The sequence below is a fragment of the Syngnathoides biaculeatus genome, chromosome 11, assembly GCF_019802595.1.
Source record: "Syngnathoides biaculeatus isolate LvHL_M chromosome 11, ASM1980259v1, whole genome shotgun sequence".
Lineage (NCBI taxonomy): Eukaryota > Metazoa > Chordata > Actinopteri > Syngnathiformes > Syngnathidae > Syngnathoides > Syngnathoides biaculeatus.
In genome coordinates this window covers 4454429-4470517 of record NC_084650.1, presented here as the reverse complement: position 1 = coordinate 4470517, position 16089 = coordinate 4454429, and the positions used below count along the sequence as shown (strand labels likewise).

The following is a 16089-nucleotide window of genomic DNA, read 5'->3' as shown; positions in this document are numbered from 1 at the left end:
GAGTTCGCCGAAAGAAATACAATTTCAACTGTGAAACAAGCACTGGGGCTTCATTGTTAGTTTGGGAAAAGGTGTCTTGAACCTGCGCTGGGTGCAAGGAAATATCACAATTAATGCATCCTGGAGCAAAATGTGCTTTTGTGTAAAAAGGGTTGCTCACATTTGTAGATTACGGTGCTTCCAACAGGAAAAAGATGCAAACACACAGCTAATTAAAACAAGAAAAACAACTATATGAATAAACCATCAGACCATGAATAGTTCTGAATATAAATACTGATGGCTGGATCTTTGAAAGAAGACGAAAGACGGACTGGAGAAGGCGCCCTTCAAATCGAAAAATGGTGAAGAATTTTGGTCATATATCTTCTTTTCCTTTCGGCTTATCCCGTTAGGGGTCACCATAGTGCATTATCTTTTTCCATGTAAGCTTATCTCATGCATCTTCCTCTCGAACACATGACATGGACATGTCTAAACCATCGAAATCTGCTCTTGCAAGCCTCTTCTCCAAAACATCTAACTTCAGCTGTGTCTCTAATGTGCTTATTTCTAATCCTATCCAACCTGCTCACTCCTAGAGAGAACCTCAACATCTTCATTTCTGCCATCTCCAGTTCTGCTTCCTGTTGTCTCTTCAGTACCACTGTCTCTAATCCGTACATCATCACTGTTTTATAAACTTTGCCCTCCAGCTTAGCAGAGACACTTTTGTCACGTAACACACCAGACATCTTCCGTCAACTGTTCTAACCTGCTTGGACCTGTTTCTTCACTTCCTTACCACACTCACCATTGCTCTGGATTGTTGACCCTAAATATTTGAAGTCGTCCACCCTCGCTATCTCTTTTCCCTGTAGCCTCACTTTTCCCCCTCCACTCCTCTCATTCATGCACATATATTCTGTCTTACTTCAGCTAATCTTCATTCCTCTCCTTTCCAGTGCATGCCTCCATTTTTCTAATTGTTCCTCCAGCTGCTCCCACTGCATATAACAATGTCATCTGCGAATATCATGCTCAAAGGGGATTCCAGCCGAACCTCCTCTCTTAGCCTATCCATTACTACAGCAAAAGGGGAAGGGGCTCAGAGCTGATCACAATTAATGCATCTTGATGCAGACCCACCTCCACCTTAAATTCTTCTGTCACACCTACAGCACACCTCATAACGATTCTGCTGCCCTTCTACATGTCTTGTACAATTCTAACATAGTTCTCTGCCACAGCTCCTGTCTTGGTATTCTGTCATACACTTTCTCTAGATCCACCCAAAAAAAATGTAGCACTTTATAACCTTTGCTGTACTTTTTCTTTAGCATCCTCAAGGCAAATAATGAATCTGTGGTAATCTTTCTTTCTTTAGCACAGGAAACAAAAACAACAAAAAATCCATCCATCTTCTACCACTTCTACGGGTCGTGTCACGGGGGCAGTAGCTTCAGCAGGGACAGCACATCGTCCACTTGGACTCAATGTCCCCCCCGGAACATGAGCAAAGTTCTTTTGGAGGTGGGGGTTGAAACTCCTGACAGGAAATTCTACCAGACATTACCAACAGACCCTCAGAATACGTTTGGGCCTGCAATGTCGGACCGGCATCTTCCCCCACTATCGGACCCAACTCACCACCGGGTGGTCATCAGTTGACACCTCTGCCTCTCTCTTTACCCAAGTGTCCAGGACATGCAAGCCACAAGTCCGATGACACGACCACAAAGTCGATCATCAAACTGCAATATAGGGTGTCCTGGTGCCAAGTGCCCACGTAGAGACCCCTACGCCTGAACATGGTGTTTGTTCTGGACAAGCTTTGATGAGCACAGAAGTCCAGTTACTGAAAACCACTTGGGTTCTGATCATCCTTGCTGCTCCCATGTGTGTGTTTTTCGTCACTCTCCATGGGGCGGGGGTGGGGGGGCGTTCTCCCCAATCACACCATTCCATGTGTCGGCGTCATTGCCCATGTGAGCTCTGAAATCCCCCAGCAGAACTATGGAGTCCCCAGCAGGTCTCCGAAAAGGCTGGGTACTCTGAACTGCTGTTTGGTGCATAGGGACAAAGGACTGTCAGGACCAATACTCCCACCCGAAGGCAGAAAGAGGCTACCCTCTCATCATAAGCATAAGCATAAACCCTAACATACACTGAGCCGGGGTACAGCCCCTCCCCAGGTGGTGAGCCCATGGAAAGGGAGACCCACAAAGGTCAGTTGGGACCCTTTTGGACTATTCCCGGCCTTGCCCCATAAGTGGAGGTTTGGGCCAACCTCCAGGCCTGGTTCCAGAAGGGAACCCAGGTGGCCAACCATCCAAGGAAGGAAAACCTCAATCCATTAATATTTTTCATCATAGGAGTCTTTTAGCCGTGTTTTGTCTGGTCCATCATCTAGAACCTGTCTACCAACGGTGACCCTGCCAGGGGTGTGAAGCCCCAGATAACTTAGCTCCTAGGATTATTATGACACACACATACCCCCCAACCACAATAAGGTGACAGAGTCCAGGAGAGGTAAATGTTATACAATATACAAGAGTGGAGAGTCATAAAATTAAAAGCAATCAAGTCAGTCTGCGCTCATTTTTTTCCCATGTCTTTATTTTTTTCAGTACTTAAATGCAGAATTTGTATGGAGTATAGAAAATACATTTCTAACATTTTATTTGACAGCACACATGTTTCCCAATCTGAGCTGGGCAATTGAAAGTATTCCTTGCCAATGCCACACTTTTCTGTGTGAAAATGTCATGTCATCATAGGTACATACAGGAATTCCACAAGATTCTTTTTCAAGACCTAAAACAGACCACATGTACCCCCCACCCTTAAAATAAAAACCCTTGACTCACTGTATTGGGATACCAATGGAAGCTCTTTAAATATGTTGTGGTAAAAAGACAGGTAAAACTATCAACAGATAGCTTAAAATGAAAATGCAAAAGAACTTTGATAGTGCTCAAGTTGATAGCTGACTTTTTTTTTTCTTGCCACTGCTGTGTAATTTTCAGACCATAAATTAGTTCATTTAGGGAAGTAAATGTCTTTGGTTAACATGGAGACAATGCAGGGAATCTGCTTCTTGCTGCTAAAACCAGGGAGGTTGGAGCTGGATTCGAAGTGCATTGCCACCTTGTGATTCACCCGAGTCATGATCTGCATCAGTTCCAACTCTCCTTTGAAACGATGCAACATCTCACACAGTGCCTGCATGAACCAAGAACCATTTTGTGTGTTCCTCCATGAATAATAGCCTGTTGGAAATTTTTCATTGTTAGCATTGGTATTTACAATGTTCCCGTTATTCACGGGGATTACATTCCTTACATCCCCACGAATAATGAAAAGCCGCAAATTATGCCTGCGGTGCTCCCAGCATGCTTTACGGCACTGCCTCCTTCGTGCCGCAAAGCCTGCTGGGAGGATATAAATAGCGTTTAAAGTGCATGTTTTGTGTCAATTATTTCTTGACTAGTTCTTTTATTTGTTTGATTATTTGGTGGTTATGCTATTGTGTGATATATAGATTTTTTTTCCTCGATGTGACAGTGTGTACAAAAGTCAGTCTTGACCTGGCTACACAGGTAGCGTGTGGGGCAATGTAAGATTCTTCTACTTACAGATGTGAAATGCAATTATTCCTCACTGCCTTGTGAACGCTATAATATGGTAGCTACAAGACGGGGTGTCTTTCATACTAACAGTGTCAACATTGGGTTTAAGTGTACTTTGTTGGACAAGTCACAACATTTGGAAATGTTGGAACTCACTGTGCACATAAGGGGCACCACATTGTAAGGCGCCGTGTCTTTTGCGGCACCTCGTCTCGTGAGAAGAGAATTTAAGACATCTATGATCGTGAAAATATGGAAAATAAAAAATAAAAATATGGGAGCAAAATCCCCCAAAATGTGTAGCCGCAAACGGTGAACCGTGAATGGGCACAAGCACACTATTCATTCAGTATTGGGTCTTTACATTGCACGTTTCAAATGTCGTGTTACTCGAAATATTTTCACTGTATTCAAAAACCTGTTAGCCAAATTGATGCTGTGATGACGTTTGTACCTCATTAAGTTACCTGGAGCTGTAGAATAAGCATACAAGAAGTCCGCCTCCACAGGAATTCTCTCTGACGACTGCTCCTCTCCACTGTCAACTTGGATGCTTGTCCCGTCATCTAATTCTGATCCACGGCATGCCTGAAACATACAGATGTTTTTAAACTACGCAAGTTGAACAAACTGAAATATCCTGTCGTGAATGTGTGTATATTTTTGCATGTTAGGATTTCTAGGCATTGGAATGCCTTTAAGTTCTGAGGTCCAGGGTTCAATCCCGGATCTGCCCGTGTGGATTTTGCATGTTCTCCCCATGCCTGCATGGGTTTTCTCCGGGCACTCCGGTTTCCTCCCACATTCCCAAAACATGCAACAATAATTGGACTAGGTCTGATTGTGAGTTCAGCTGTTTGCCTCGATGTGCCTGCAATTGCCTGGCAACCAGCTCAGGGAGTACCCTGCCTCCTGCCCTTTGACAGCTGGGATAGGCTCCAGCACTCCTGCGACCATTGTGAGGATAAGCAGCTAAGAAAATGAATGAATGCATGAGTTATTGGAAAACAGAGCCACGAGAATAAGACAGAAAGTAGGTTATTTCAAACACAATCAACTATTTCTATGTGTAAATAAAAAACAATTAAGAATAAAAAAGTGAAATTTAAAAGACTTTTCTACAAACCATGGAATAATTTACCAAATCTTCTTTTCCTTTCGGCTTTTCCCGTTAGAGATCACCACAGCGTGTCATCCTTTCCCCTCTAAGCCAATCTCCTGCATCTTCCTCTCTAACATCAACTGCCCTCAATTCCTCCCTCACAACATACATCAACCCTCTCTTTGGTCTTCCTCTCGCTCTTTTGCCTGGCAGCTCCATCCTCAGCACCCTTCTGCCAATATACTCACTCTCTCGCCTCTGGACATGTCCAAACCATCAAAAGTCTACACTCTCGAATTTTGTCTCCGAAACATCCAACTATGGCTGTCCCTCCAAAGAGCTCATTTCTAATCCTATCCAACCTGGTCACTCCAAGCGAAAACCTCAACATCTTCATTTCTCCCACCTCCGATTCTGGTTCCTGTTGTCTCTTCACTGCCACAGTCTCTGATCCGTACATCACCATTGTTTTATAAACTTTGCCCTTCATCCTAGCAAAGAGTCTGTCACAAAACACACCAGACACCTTCCGCCAACTGTTCCACCCCGCTTGGACCCCTTTCTTCACTTCCTTACCACACTCATCATTCGTCACCATTGTTGACCCCAAGTATTTGAAGTCATCCACCCTCGCCATCTCTTCTCCCTGGAGCTTCACTCTTCCTCCACCGCCCCTCTCATTCACGCACATATATTCTGTTTTAGTTTGGCTAATCTTCATTCCTCTCCTTTCCAGTGCATGCCTCCATCTTTCCAATTGTTCCTCTGCATGCTCCCTGCTTTCACTGCATATCACAATATAATCTCCGAATATCATGGTCCAATGGGGATTCCATTCTCACCTCATCTGTTAGCCTATCCATTACCACAACAAACAGGAAGGGGCTCAGAGCTGATTCCCGATGCAGTCCCACCTCCACCTTAAATTCTTCTGTCATACCTACGGCACACCTCGCCACTGTTCTGCAGCCCCCATACATGGCCTGTACTAACATTTCTCCATCACAACAGACTTATGCATGCAATACCACAGTTGCTCCCTTGGTACTCTGTCATAGGCTTTCTCTAGATCCACAAAGACACAATGTAGCTCCTTCTGAGAGTTCTCTGAATATTTCCATGAGCATCACAAAGGCAAATAATGCATCTGTGGTAATCTTTCTAGGCATGAAATTATACTGTTGCTCGCCAATACTTCTGTCCTGAGTATAGCCTCTACTACACCCTTTCCCATAAATTCATTGTGTTGCTCATCAACTTTATTCCTCTATAGTTCCCACAGCTCTGCACATCACCTTTCTTCTTAAAAATGGGAACTAACACACTTTTCCTCCTTTCTTCAGGCATCTTCTCACCCGCTAGTATTCTGTTGAATAAGTTGGTCAAAAACTCCATTGGCGTCTCTCCAAATTGCTTCCTTACCTCCACTGGTATGTCATCAGGGCCAACTGCCTTTACATTTTTCATCCTTTGTAGTGCCTTTCTGACTTCCCCTTTACTAATCATTGCCACTTCCTGGTCCTTCACACTTGTCTCTTCAACTCTTCCTTCTCTCTCATTTTCTTCATTCATCAACTCCTCAAAGTATTCTTTCCATCTATTTAGCACACTACTGGCACACGTCATCACATTTCCATCTCTATCCTTAATCACACTTACGTGCTGCACATCCTTACCGTCTTGATCCCTCTGTCTGGCCAACCTGTAGAGATCCTTTTATCCTTATTTCTTGACTAACCTGGTGTATAGTTCACCATGTGCCACTTGTTGAGCTTTCGCCACCTCTACCTTTCCCCTACGTCGCATCTCAATGTATTCCTTTTGCCTCTCTTCAGTCCTCTGTGTCTCACTTGTTCCCTAATCTCTTTCCTTGTATGACTTCCTGTATTTTGGGGTTCCACCACCAGGCCTCCTTTTCCCCTTACCGACCAGAAGACACCCCATGTACTCTCCTGCCCGCCTCTGTGAAAACCTTGGCAGTAGTATTCCAGTCTTCTGGGAGCTTCTGCTGTCCATCGAGAGCCTTTCTCACCTCTTTCCGAAAGGCCTCACAACATTCTTCCTTTCTCAACTTCCACCACCTGATTCTCTGCTCTACCTTTGTCCTCTTAGTCTTCCTACCCGCTACCACAGTCACCCTACACACCACCAACCTATGCTGTCAAGGTACACTCCCCCCTACCACTACCTTACAGTCAGTAACCTTCAAATTACATCGTCTGTACAAAATATAATTCACTTGTGGGCTTCTACCTCCACTCCTGTAGGTGACTCTATGTTCCAGCCTGGAAAAAAGTGGTCACTATTGCCATTTCTATTCTTTTTGCAAAGTCCACCACCATCTGTCCCTCAAAGTTCCTTTCTTGGATGCCGTACTTATCCATCACTTATTTATTTACCAATCAATTAAAAAAAAAAAAAAAAAACGTTTTGAAGAAGAGAAATTGAGTACAAATTAAGGCAGATGGCAAAAAACAATTAAAAAAAATGTATGTCAAACAATTGATTTAGTCTATGGAACAGACTGTGTGGAGTTAAAAAAAAAATAATCCAAAAGAATGACATTACATATATCAAATGAAATGTATTTTTCCATAACTTAAAATACAGCACTGTTTCATGAATAATGATTCAAACAAAACAAAAAACAAGCAAGAATACCAAGAAATACAAACATAACCCACCCATCCCACATACAAATGGAAAATATACCCACACACAAAGTCACAGTGATAATGATGATGACAATCAATATGATTTGGGCCAATACGTACATTTAGATTTAGACATTACATATGTCGAGGCATTTTTTATGGTTGATTTTTTTTGTTTCTGTTTCCTAAAGTTGATCTTTTTTTCTTTATTAAAATACTGCTGCTACTAATATAACCACTCGTGTTATTAAACTGTACGTGTACATAGGAATAAGGATGGAGACATATTTCTAACTTTTTTTAATTATACCATCAATAGTACATTGATGCAGGGATGTCATTCATTTTGTCAGAGGCCATATTGTAGTTATGGTTACCCTCAAAGGGCCATTATACTCTGAATTCATAAAAATCTTTAATTGCCTCATATTTGCACCCAAAAATTATGAAGGAGTTTTGGAGTCAGAAATCAAGAGTAACGGGTTTTTCCAACTGTTGTTCTCTTCGTTAACACAAAAATGCTTGCAGTATATCAACCTTGTCTTTTATAATATACTGTACATTTTGATATAGTCTGAAGAATCATGGAAGCTGACACGTGATTTGCCTTCAGGGGCCAAATAAAATCATTTGGTGGGTTGGATGTGGACCCCTTGAGTTTGACACTGGTGTTATAGGATTATAAGGAAGTACATCTATAGTGGAGGTACACTGTAGGATTTTTACTTCTTTTTACTCGTATTCATATATTATTTCTGTTTTGTTCATCCATTCATCCATTTTCTTCACCGCTTATCCTCACGAGGATTGCAGGGAGTGCTGGAGCCCATCCCAGCTAACAACGGGCAGGAGGCGGGGTACACCCTGAACTGGTTGCCAGCCAATCGCAGGGCACATTGAGAGAGACAACGGTCACACTCACAATCACACCTAGGGGCAATTTAGAATGTCTAATTAATGTTGCATGTTTTTGGAGGGAGGAAAACCGGAGTACCCCGAGAAAACCCACGAAGGCACGGGGAGAACATGCAACTTCACACAGTTGGGTCCGGGATTAAACCTGGGACCTCAAAACTGTGAGCCCAATGCTTTACCAGCTGATCCACTGTGCTGCCTTGTTTTGTTCATTTTTTTTTTTCCACATTTGAAAAAAATAAAATAAAAAAAATCACAAACTAGTGAAGAAGCTGCTGTAATTTGGACCAACTGGTACAAGGGACAGGGCTCTATTGTTTGGGTTAATCATGGTGGTGATGACAATGCATGGGGTGGGGGGGAACACTTGAGCAAAGTGGTGGACTTCTATTAACTAACCTGTATAAAAAACAGCTTTGGCTTTCCCACCAGAGACCTGCAGCGATGTCCTTTAAAAGGTTTTGTCAGGTTTTCAAGCATTTCAAATCCATCTGTTCCATATATCACACCCTCTTCGCCATGACTTAGCAACACACACACAAAGGAAGCACTCTGGCTGTGGTCCTCTTTGGATACTGCAGACAAAAAGTAACACAACAGTGACTTACACCACCTTCTTTCCTACTTTGGTAGTGCAAGGATTTAAAAACAAAAATGACAGTGTAATAACTGAAAAAAAAAATTCAATTACCACTTTGCATGAGAGTCTTCATCTGCTTTACAGTCTGATCAGTGGCCACTTTAATAGTATAACCAAGTTCAGAAAACGTCTTCATGGCAAAAGCAGCATCAACATCTGTCCCGTTACGGGTGCTCATCTCTGGGGAGAAGCAAGTAGAAACGCAGCCCATTTTGCAATGGCACAATCTCGACAAGAAAAGACAAGGGATGAGGTTTCCTCCGTACTCAACAATTGAATCCTAATTCACATGCTAGCAATTCTGAAATTTCTGACAATACAAAGATGAAGATTGCAGTCATTACTTGGTCCTAGTCAGCTTCTCCTTTAAGTAAAAATTTAACACTGAATAGTTAAAACTCTCATCCGCTGCAAGCTGGCATGGTACAAAGTAGAGAGCATCTCTACTAATTTTGGACTTTGACCAAATCTACAGATCCAGATTCAAATCCAAATCATCTGATCTGAAGTTCCTATTGACGCGAAGGCCCATATTTATGCAAAAATCACAATAACTTATTAAAGTGTGCAAAAGCACCTGCTGTGTTTTCTTAAATGTCCTGTTTTTTTCCACTAATTTGACCTCCATAGAGTGACTCTTAAACATGGACATAGTATAAGTGTCAATTTAATAAAAAAAATTAATAAAAATAAAACACACTTTGGTTTTGTCTTATGAGTGTCCCATCTGACAGTGACTTCTGTTTGACCGAGTTTTGTATTTGCTTTGTCCATATTTGTCATTCCTCTGATTGCTTGCCTCCGTGTATAAGACCCACTTTTGAGAGCATGTGTTTGTGAGTGATGAGGGAAGGTGGAGATTTTTGCTAGTTTACATAAATTTGTTTGAGAAATTCAAATGAGGCGGGTAGGTGTCCCGCGTGCAGTTTGCTCTTATACTCGAGTGCATCCCACACATGCTGCAGTTCTCATCCCGGTTTCCTCTGCATTTCACAGCCAATTACGAAAGCAGTTTTTACTTTCCGGAACAAGGAACAAAGCAACAAAGGTGACTGTGGAAAAAGAAATGGACCAGGATGACCAGATGATGCATTTAATTATATTGAAAAATTGATCAAGGCAGCGGTGGCGTGGGGTTGTGTACGTCATCACAGCATGTGCCTAAAAAAAGCAAATCATGAGAGCCAATCAAGATCGCCGCGGTATTCTGCATGTGGTGACAATTTGTGCTGTGTGTACATTGAGTGTCTTCATAAAGCAGACTTAAAACTATTTTAAATGTATTTGATTACAGAAATGGGTAAAGCCTAATATCTGACTGAAGTAAAAATACCTTATGGATCTGTACAGCTACTATTCATTATCAGTAGCACCTCGTCTCAGATTAAACGTACATAAACATTTCCATCAGTCAAGCAGACATACACGGAAGGCTGTTAAAGGACCGTGGGAAATGTAAAATATGAGTTTCATCAGGGCTCTTCATACCATTCAATACCTGAATACACTAATGTGGAAAATGGGGCTGACTCACACTTTAGGAAAATTACTTCAATTGGTTGCCTGAAAAATACCTGTCAAAGTGAATTTGACCGCCGTGTACAAAATAGTCCAAATGGCAGAATGAACAGATGTGTTTACTTGTGCTGCTGTCGAAGTTCTTATTGTTGATAATCAGGCACATTCCCATGTGTGGGTAGTCCATCTTGTAGTGATATAGGTCGCAGCCTGACCCTTTGCTGATGGGTACAGAATCAATTTCCTCAGCTTTCTTACTGTCTGCATTTGATGAATTCTTCCTGAAAAAGGCTCACAGTCAGTCACGAACAACATTCAAGATGTTGAGAAACTTGTTCCGCAGTCTTGAACTCAAATGGTCCCCTTAACTAAATTTGGTGGCTCAGTGAACCGATTTCATGGTTTTGTCAGACCTAATTACAAAAGTTGACTTAGTGAAGCAACTGTTTTACCATGACCTCAAACGGTAGATAAACATGTACGTTGTCCATTTGACAATACTTCTTTTAACAAGCGTAACATCATAACACTGTTCCAATGACTTCATTTACACAACAGTTCCAAGTGCCAATCCCAATTAAAGGCTTTTTTTTATCCATATTTAGGGGGACTGAATATCAAGTTTAAATGACTCTCACTCCCGCTGGTTTAAATAAGGGTACATTACTCAACCAGAAGTGTAATGTATAATACTCAGACATAAAAATGGCCTACATCTGTCTGTTTTATGTGATATTCTCATTTGTAATCTTTGGGAATATGCTGATGAGAAACTCTCACATATAAGGGAATTCTTGATGCATGAAGCTCACATTGGGCACGGTGACCGACTGGGTAGATCCTTTGACTCACAGTTCTGAGGCCCAGGGTTCAAATCCGAGCCCCGCCTGTGTGGAGTTTGCATGTTCTCCCTGTGTATGTGTGGGTTTCCTCCCACATTTCATAAATGTGTATAGTAGATTAAACAAAAACTCTGAATTGCCCGTGTGTATAAATGTGAGTGAGAATGGTTGTGTATATATGCGTGTATATAGGCTCCAGCGAACCTGCGACCCTTGTGAGGATAAGCAGCTGAGAAAATGGCAAAACCTGGAGACTTGTTTATGCTGGAGTGAAATTGGAAGCTATCCAATGCATATCTTTTTCTTTCAGCTTCTCCCGATTAGGGGTCGCCACAGCGTGTCATCTTTTTCCATCTAAGCCTATCTCCTGCATCCTCCTCTCTAACACCCAATCTTCATATGTCCTCCCTCACAACTTTCATCAACCTTTTCTTTGGTCTTCCTCTCGGTCTTGCCAGGCAACTCCATCCTCAGCACCCTTCTACCAATACACTCACTCTCTCGCCTCTGGACATGTCCAAACCTTCGAAGTCTGCTCTTTCTAACCTTGTTTCCAAAACATCCAATTTTGTCTGTCCCTCTAATGAGCTCATTTCTAATCCTATCCAACAAGCTCACTCCGCGCAAGAACCTCAACATCTTCATTTCTGCTTTCTCAAGTTCTGCTTCCTGTTGTCTCTTCACTGCCACCGTCTCTCATCCGTACATCATGGCTGGCCTCACCACTGTTTTATAAACTTTGCCCTTCATCCGAGCAGAGACTATTCCTGTCACATAGTACACCAGTCAATTTCCTCCAGCTGTTCCACCCCGCTTGGACCCATTTCTTCACTTCCTTACCACAATCTCCATTGCTCTGTATTGTTGACCCCAAGTATTTGAAGTCCCCGACCCTTGCCATCTCTTCTCCCTGGAGCTTCACTCTTATCCCACCGCCCCTCTCATTCAGGCACATATATCAGGGTTCATACTCAGTCTGACCCAAAAAATTTAAGGGCTTTTTAGGGGCATTCTTAGGGGCTGACACGAAAAATTTAGGGCCGACACGGAAAATTTAGGGCCATCGTGGGAAATCAAGACTCACCCAATGGTGCCATCAACCGTTCTTGGTTTATCAAATGTTCCAGTACCTGTGACAGTGATCACCTGTCGCCCCTTATGGTAGCTCTCATTGATATGACCCTTGTCAATGTCTTCACATAGTCTACGGAAAAACATATTCTAACTACAATTGCAACTATATACACAAATGTCTTCTACTGATGTCTGTCTCAACACCCCTATTCTGGCTCCTTGAGCCTACCCAGTACCTCCTCTATTTGTTGCTGCAATGGTGCCAAAGTGGCTCTCTTGTCCTTTGCTCTGCCTCTGAGTGCATTGGCCTCGGTGATAAACCTCAGATTCTTCTTTTCTTCTGCCTCCTCACACAGCCTGTCAGCCTTCTCAATAAGCGTAGATATGTCAGTCTCTATTCTGGCTTTTTTGGCTTTGAAGCAGTTGAGATGAAAAGTGGGCAGCGATGCCAAATGTAGCCAGGTACAAAGTCTTCCTTTCCCCACAGTGGTAGTTTTTAACAATGTCACTGTCAGGGAACATGACTGCAAACACTTTCGAATTATTCTCACAAGATTTGTAACTGTAATGGCTGCAGATCACTTTTAAAGTCCACACGATCTCTGCCTTTAACGAGTCAGTCTTCGTGTATTGAACTACGTTCATAAAGTCTGACTTCTGGCTGGACAACTGTAGGTGCGCATTAGGGATCGCAACCGGCTACAAATAACCGGTTTTCGTTTTTTTTTTTTTTTTTTATTTTAAAACGAAACCGTTATCGGACTTTCGAAATTGGTTAAAAATTTCCAATCATTTCTTCCGGTTCGGTTGTTGAAGAACATTCAGTTAAATCAAAGATACATCAATCATGGCATCGAGGAAACGCTCCAAAGTATGGGAGTAAACTTGTTTTATTGGCAGACATCAAAACACTACTCGAATAATGGGGGGAACTCTGTGAACTCGTCACTCCGGAAGAGCAACAACAAAAACAGTCCGTGCGGAACCCCGCACCCCAACTCAAGGTCCCGCGGGTGAATGATGTAAACACCACTATGGTACCGTTTTTTTTGCTACAGCTGTTCGGTTAAAACCGGTTATGAAAGTAAGCGATTTTTTGCGATCCCTAGTGCGCATGCACTGCTAGTACCATTGCCTGAAGTTGATGCTTCACTATCTTGATATTTTAGAAACAGATTCATACCAACGGAAGATGAGAGAGTCTTCGCCAAATCAGCGTGTCTCCTGTTTTTCCGGTGCGACTCCAGCGCTTTGACGCCCATCTTTTCAAGCTGGTAACTCTGCTTGCACAGATGGCAGTAAAACATGTGCAGATCTTTTGGATCTCGACGAACCCAGCTCCCAAACTACTTACTTTAACCCAACCTTCTTGAAAAATGCACTTCCCCGTGACACAAGTTGGATCGATGAAAGAACTACGCTACGTCGTAACGAAGATGAAGTGAAATGCCTACTCACGGAAGCAAATAATGGAATATCGACAAAATGGCGACTAGTTGTCAACAGGGTGACTTCCGTTGACAATTTCCGCGGATTTTAAGGACTTTTAGGAGCCCCTAAATGCACCTTCGAAAATTTAGGATTTTTAGGGACTTTTAGGGCCACGTACGAACCCTGCTGTTTTACTTCGGCTAATCTTCATTCCTCTCCTTTCCAGTGCATGTCTCCATCTTTCTAATTGTTCCTCTGCATGCGCCCTGCTTTCACTGCAGATCACAATATCATCTGCGAACATCATGGTCCAAGGGGAATCCAGTCTAATCTCATCTGTCAGCCTATCAATTACTACTGCAAACCGGAAGGGGCTCAGAGCGTATCCCTGATGCAGTCCCACCTCCACCTTAAATTCCTCTGCCACACCTAAGGCACACCTCACCATTGTTCTGCTGCCATCATACATGTCTTGTTCAATTCTCACATACTTCTCTGCCACACCAGACTTAAGAAAGCAGTACCACAGGTCCTCTCCGGGCATTCTGTCATACGCTTTCTCTAGATCCACAAAGACAAAATGTAGCTCCTTCTGGCCTTCTCTGTACTTTTTCACGAGCATCCTCAGGGCAAATAATGCATCTGTGGTAATCTTTCTAGGCATGAAATATCTAATAAATAAAATAATAAATCTAATAATAATAATAATAATAATAATCTAATAAAATCTAATAAATCTCCATACTGTTGCTCACAGATACTTCTGACCAAAGTCTAGCCTCCACTACTTTTTCACATAACTTCATTGTGTGGCTCATCGTCTTTATTCCTCTGTAGTTTCCTCAGTTCTGAACATCGCCATTGTTCTTAAAATTGGGAACAAATACACTTTTCCTCCATTCTTCTGGCATCTTCTCTCCCGCGAGTATTCTACGGGATAAATTAGCCATAAATTCCACAGCCACCTCTCCAAATTGCTTCCATTCCTCCACTGGTATGTCACCGGGACCAACTGTTTTTCCATATTTCATCCTGTTCAGTGCCTCTCTAACTTCTTCCTTACTAATCATTGCCATTTCCTGGTCATTTACGTTTGCCTCTTCTACTCTTCCTTCATTAACTTCTGAAAGTACTTTTTCCATCTACTTAGCTTTCTACTGGGATCATTCGACATATTTCAATCGCTATCCTTAATCACCTTTACTTGCTGCACATCCTTCCCATCTCTATCCCTCTGTCTGGCCAACCTGTAGACATCCTTTTCTCCTTCTTTCGTATCCAACCTGGTGTACATGTCATCATATGCCTCTAGGTTAGCCTTCGCCACCTCTATGTTTGCCCTATGTCGCATCTCAATTTACTCCTTTCGCCTTTCCGGAGTCCTCTCCGTGTCTCATTTCTTCTTCGCTAATCTCTTTCCTTGAATGACTTCCTGTATTTTGGGGTCCCACCACCAAGTTTCCTTCTCCCCTTTCCTACCAGAAGATACCACAAGTACTCTCCTGCATTTCTCTCTGAAAACCTTGGCAGTAGTATTACAGTCTTCTGGGAGCTCTTCCTGTCCATCTAGAGTCTGTCTCACCTCTTTCTGAAAGGCCACAAAACATTCTTCCTTTCTCAACTTCCACCACATGATTCTCTGCTCGACCAATGCCTTCTTAAATCTACCTACTTGCTACCAGAGTCATCCTACACACCACCATCCTATGCTGTCGAGCAACACTCTCCCCCACCACTACCTTACAGTCAGTAACCTTCAAATTACATCGTATGCACAAAATATAGCCCACCTGCGTGCTTCTACCTCTGCTCTTGTAGGTCACTCTATGTTACAGTCTCTTCTGGAAATAAGTGTTCACCACTCCCAACTCTATCCTTTTTGCAAAGTCCACCACCAGCTGTCCCTCAAAGTTCCATTCCTGGATGCCGTACTTACCCATCGCTTCTTCATCGCTCCTGTTTCATTAACCAACATGTCCATTGAAATCTGCACCAATCACAACTCTGTCTGGGATGCTCAGGACTACTTCATCTTGTTGCTTCCAGAATTTCTCTTTCAAGTCAAGGTCACATCTAACCTTTGGGGCATAGCCGCTAATAACATTATACATAACACCCTCAATTTCAAAATTTAGTCTCATCACTCGATCTGATACTCTTTTCAATTCCATTATATTCTTAGCGAGCACTTCCCTCAGAATAACACTGACTCCATTTCTCTTCCCATCTACTCCATAGTAAAATAATTTGAACCCTGCTTCTAAACTTCTAGCCTTACTCCCTTTACACTTGCTCTCCTGTA

The 16089-nt window shown here is 42.5% G+C and overlaps 1 protein-coding gene across 3 annotated transcripts in view; it reads right to left on the bottom strand.

Moving 5' to 3' along the window:
- Positions 1–2595: 2595 nt before the first annotated feature.
- Positions 2596–16089, bottom strand: part of casp3b (caspase 3, apoptosis-related cysteine peptidase b) — a 17932-nt gene continuing 4438 nt past the window's right edge. The window contains exons 3-7 of one of the 3 annotated variants that reach the window (XM_061835936.1): positions 10564–10721; positions 8974–9102; positions 8682–8857; positions 4079–4199; positions 2596–3251 (exon numbers count right to left, since the gene is read on the bottom strand). In XM_061835936.1, the coding sequence (XP_061691920.1) occupies positions 3022–3251; positions 4079–4199; positions 8682–8857; positions 8974–9102; positions 10564–10721 (814 nt within the window). In that variant the 3' untranslated portion in view covers positions 2596–3021. The remainder of the gene's footprint in view (positions 3252–4078; positions 4200–8681; positions 8858–8973; positions 9103–10563; positions 10722–16089) is intronic. The other 2 variants (XM_061835938.1, XM_061835937.1) reach the window with 2 other exon arrangements.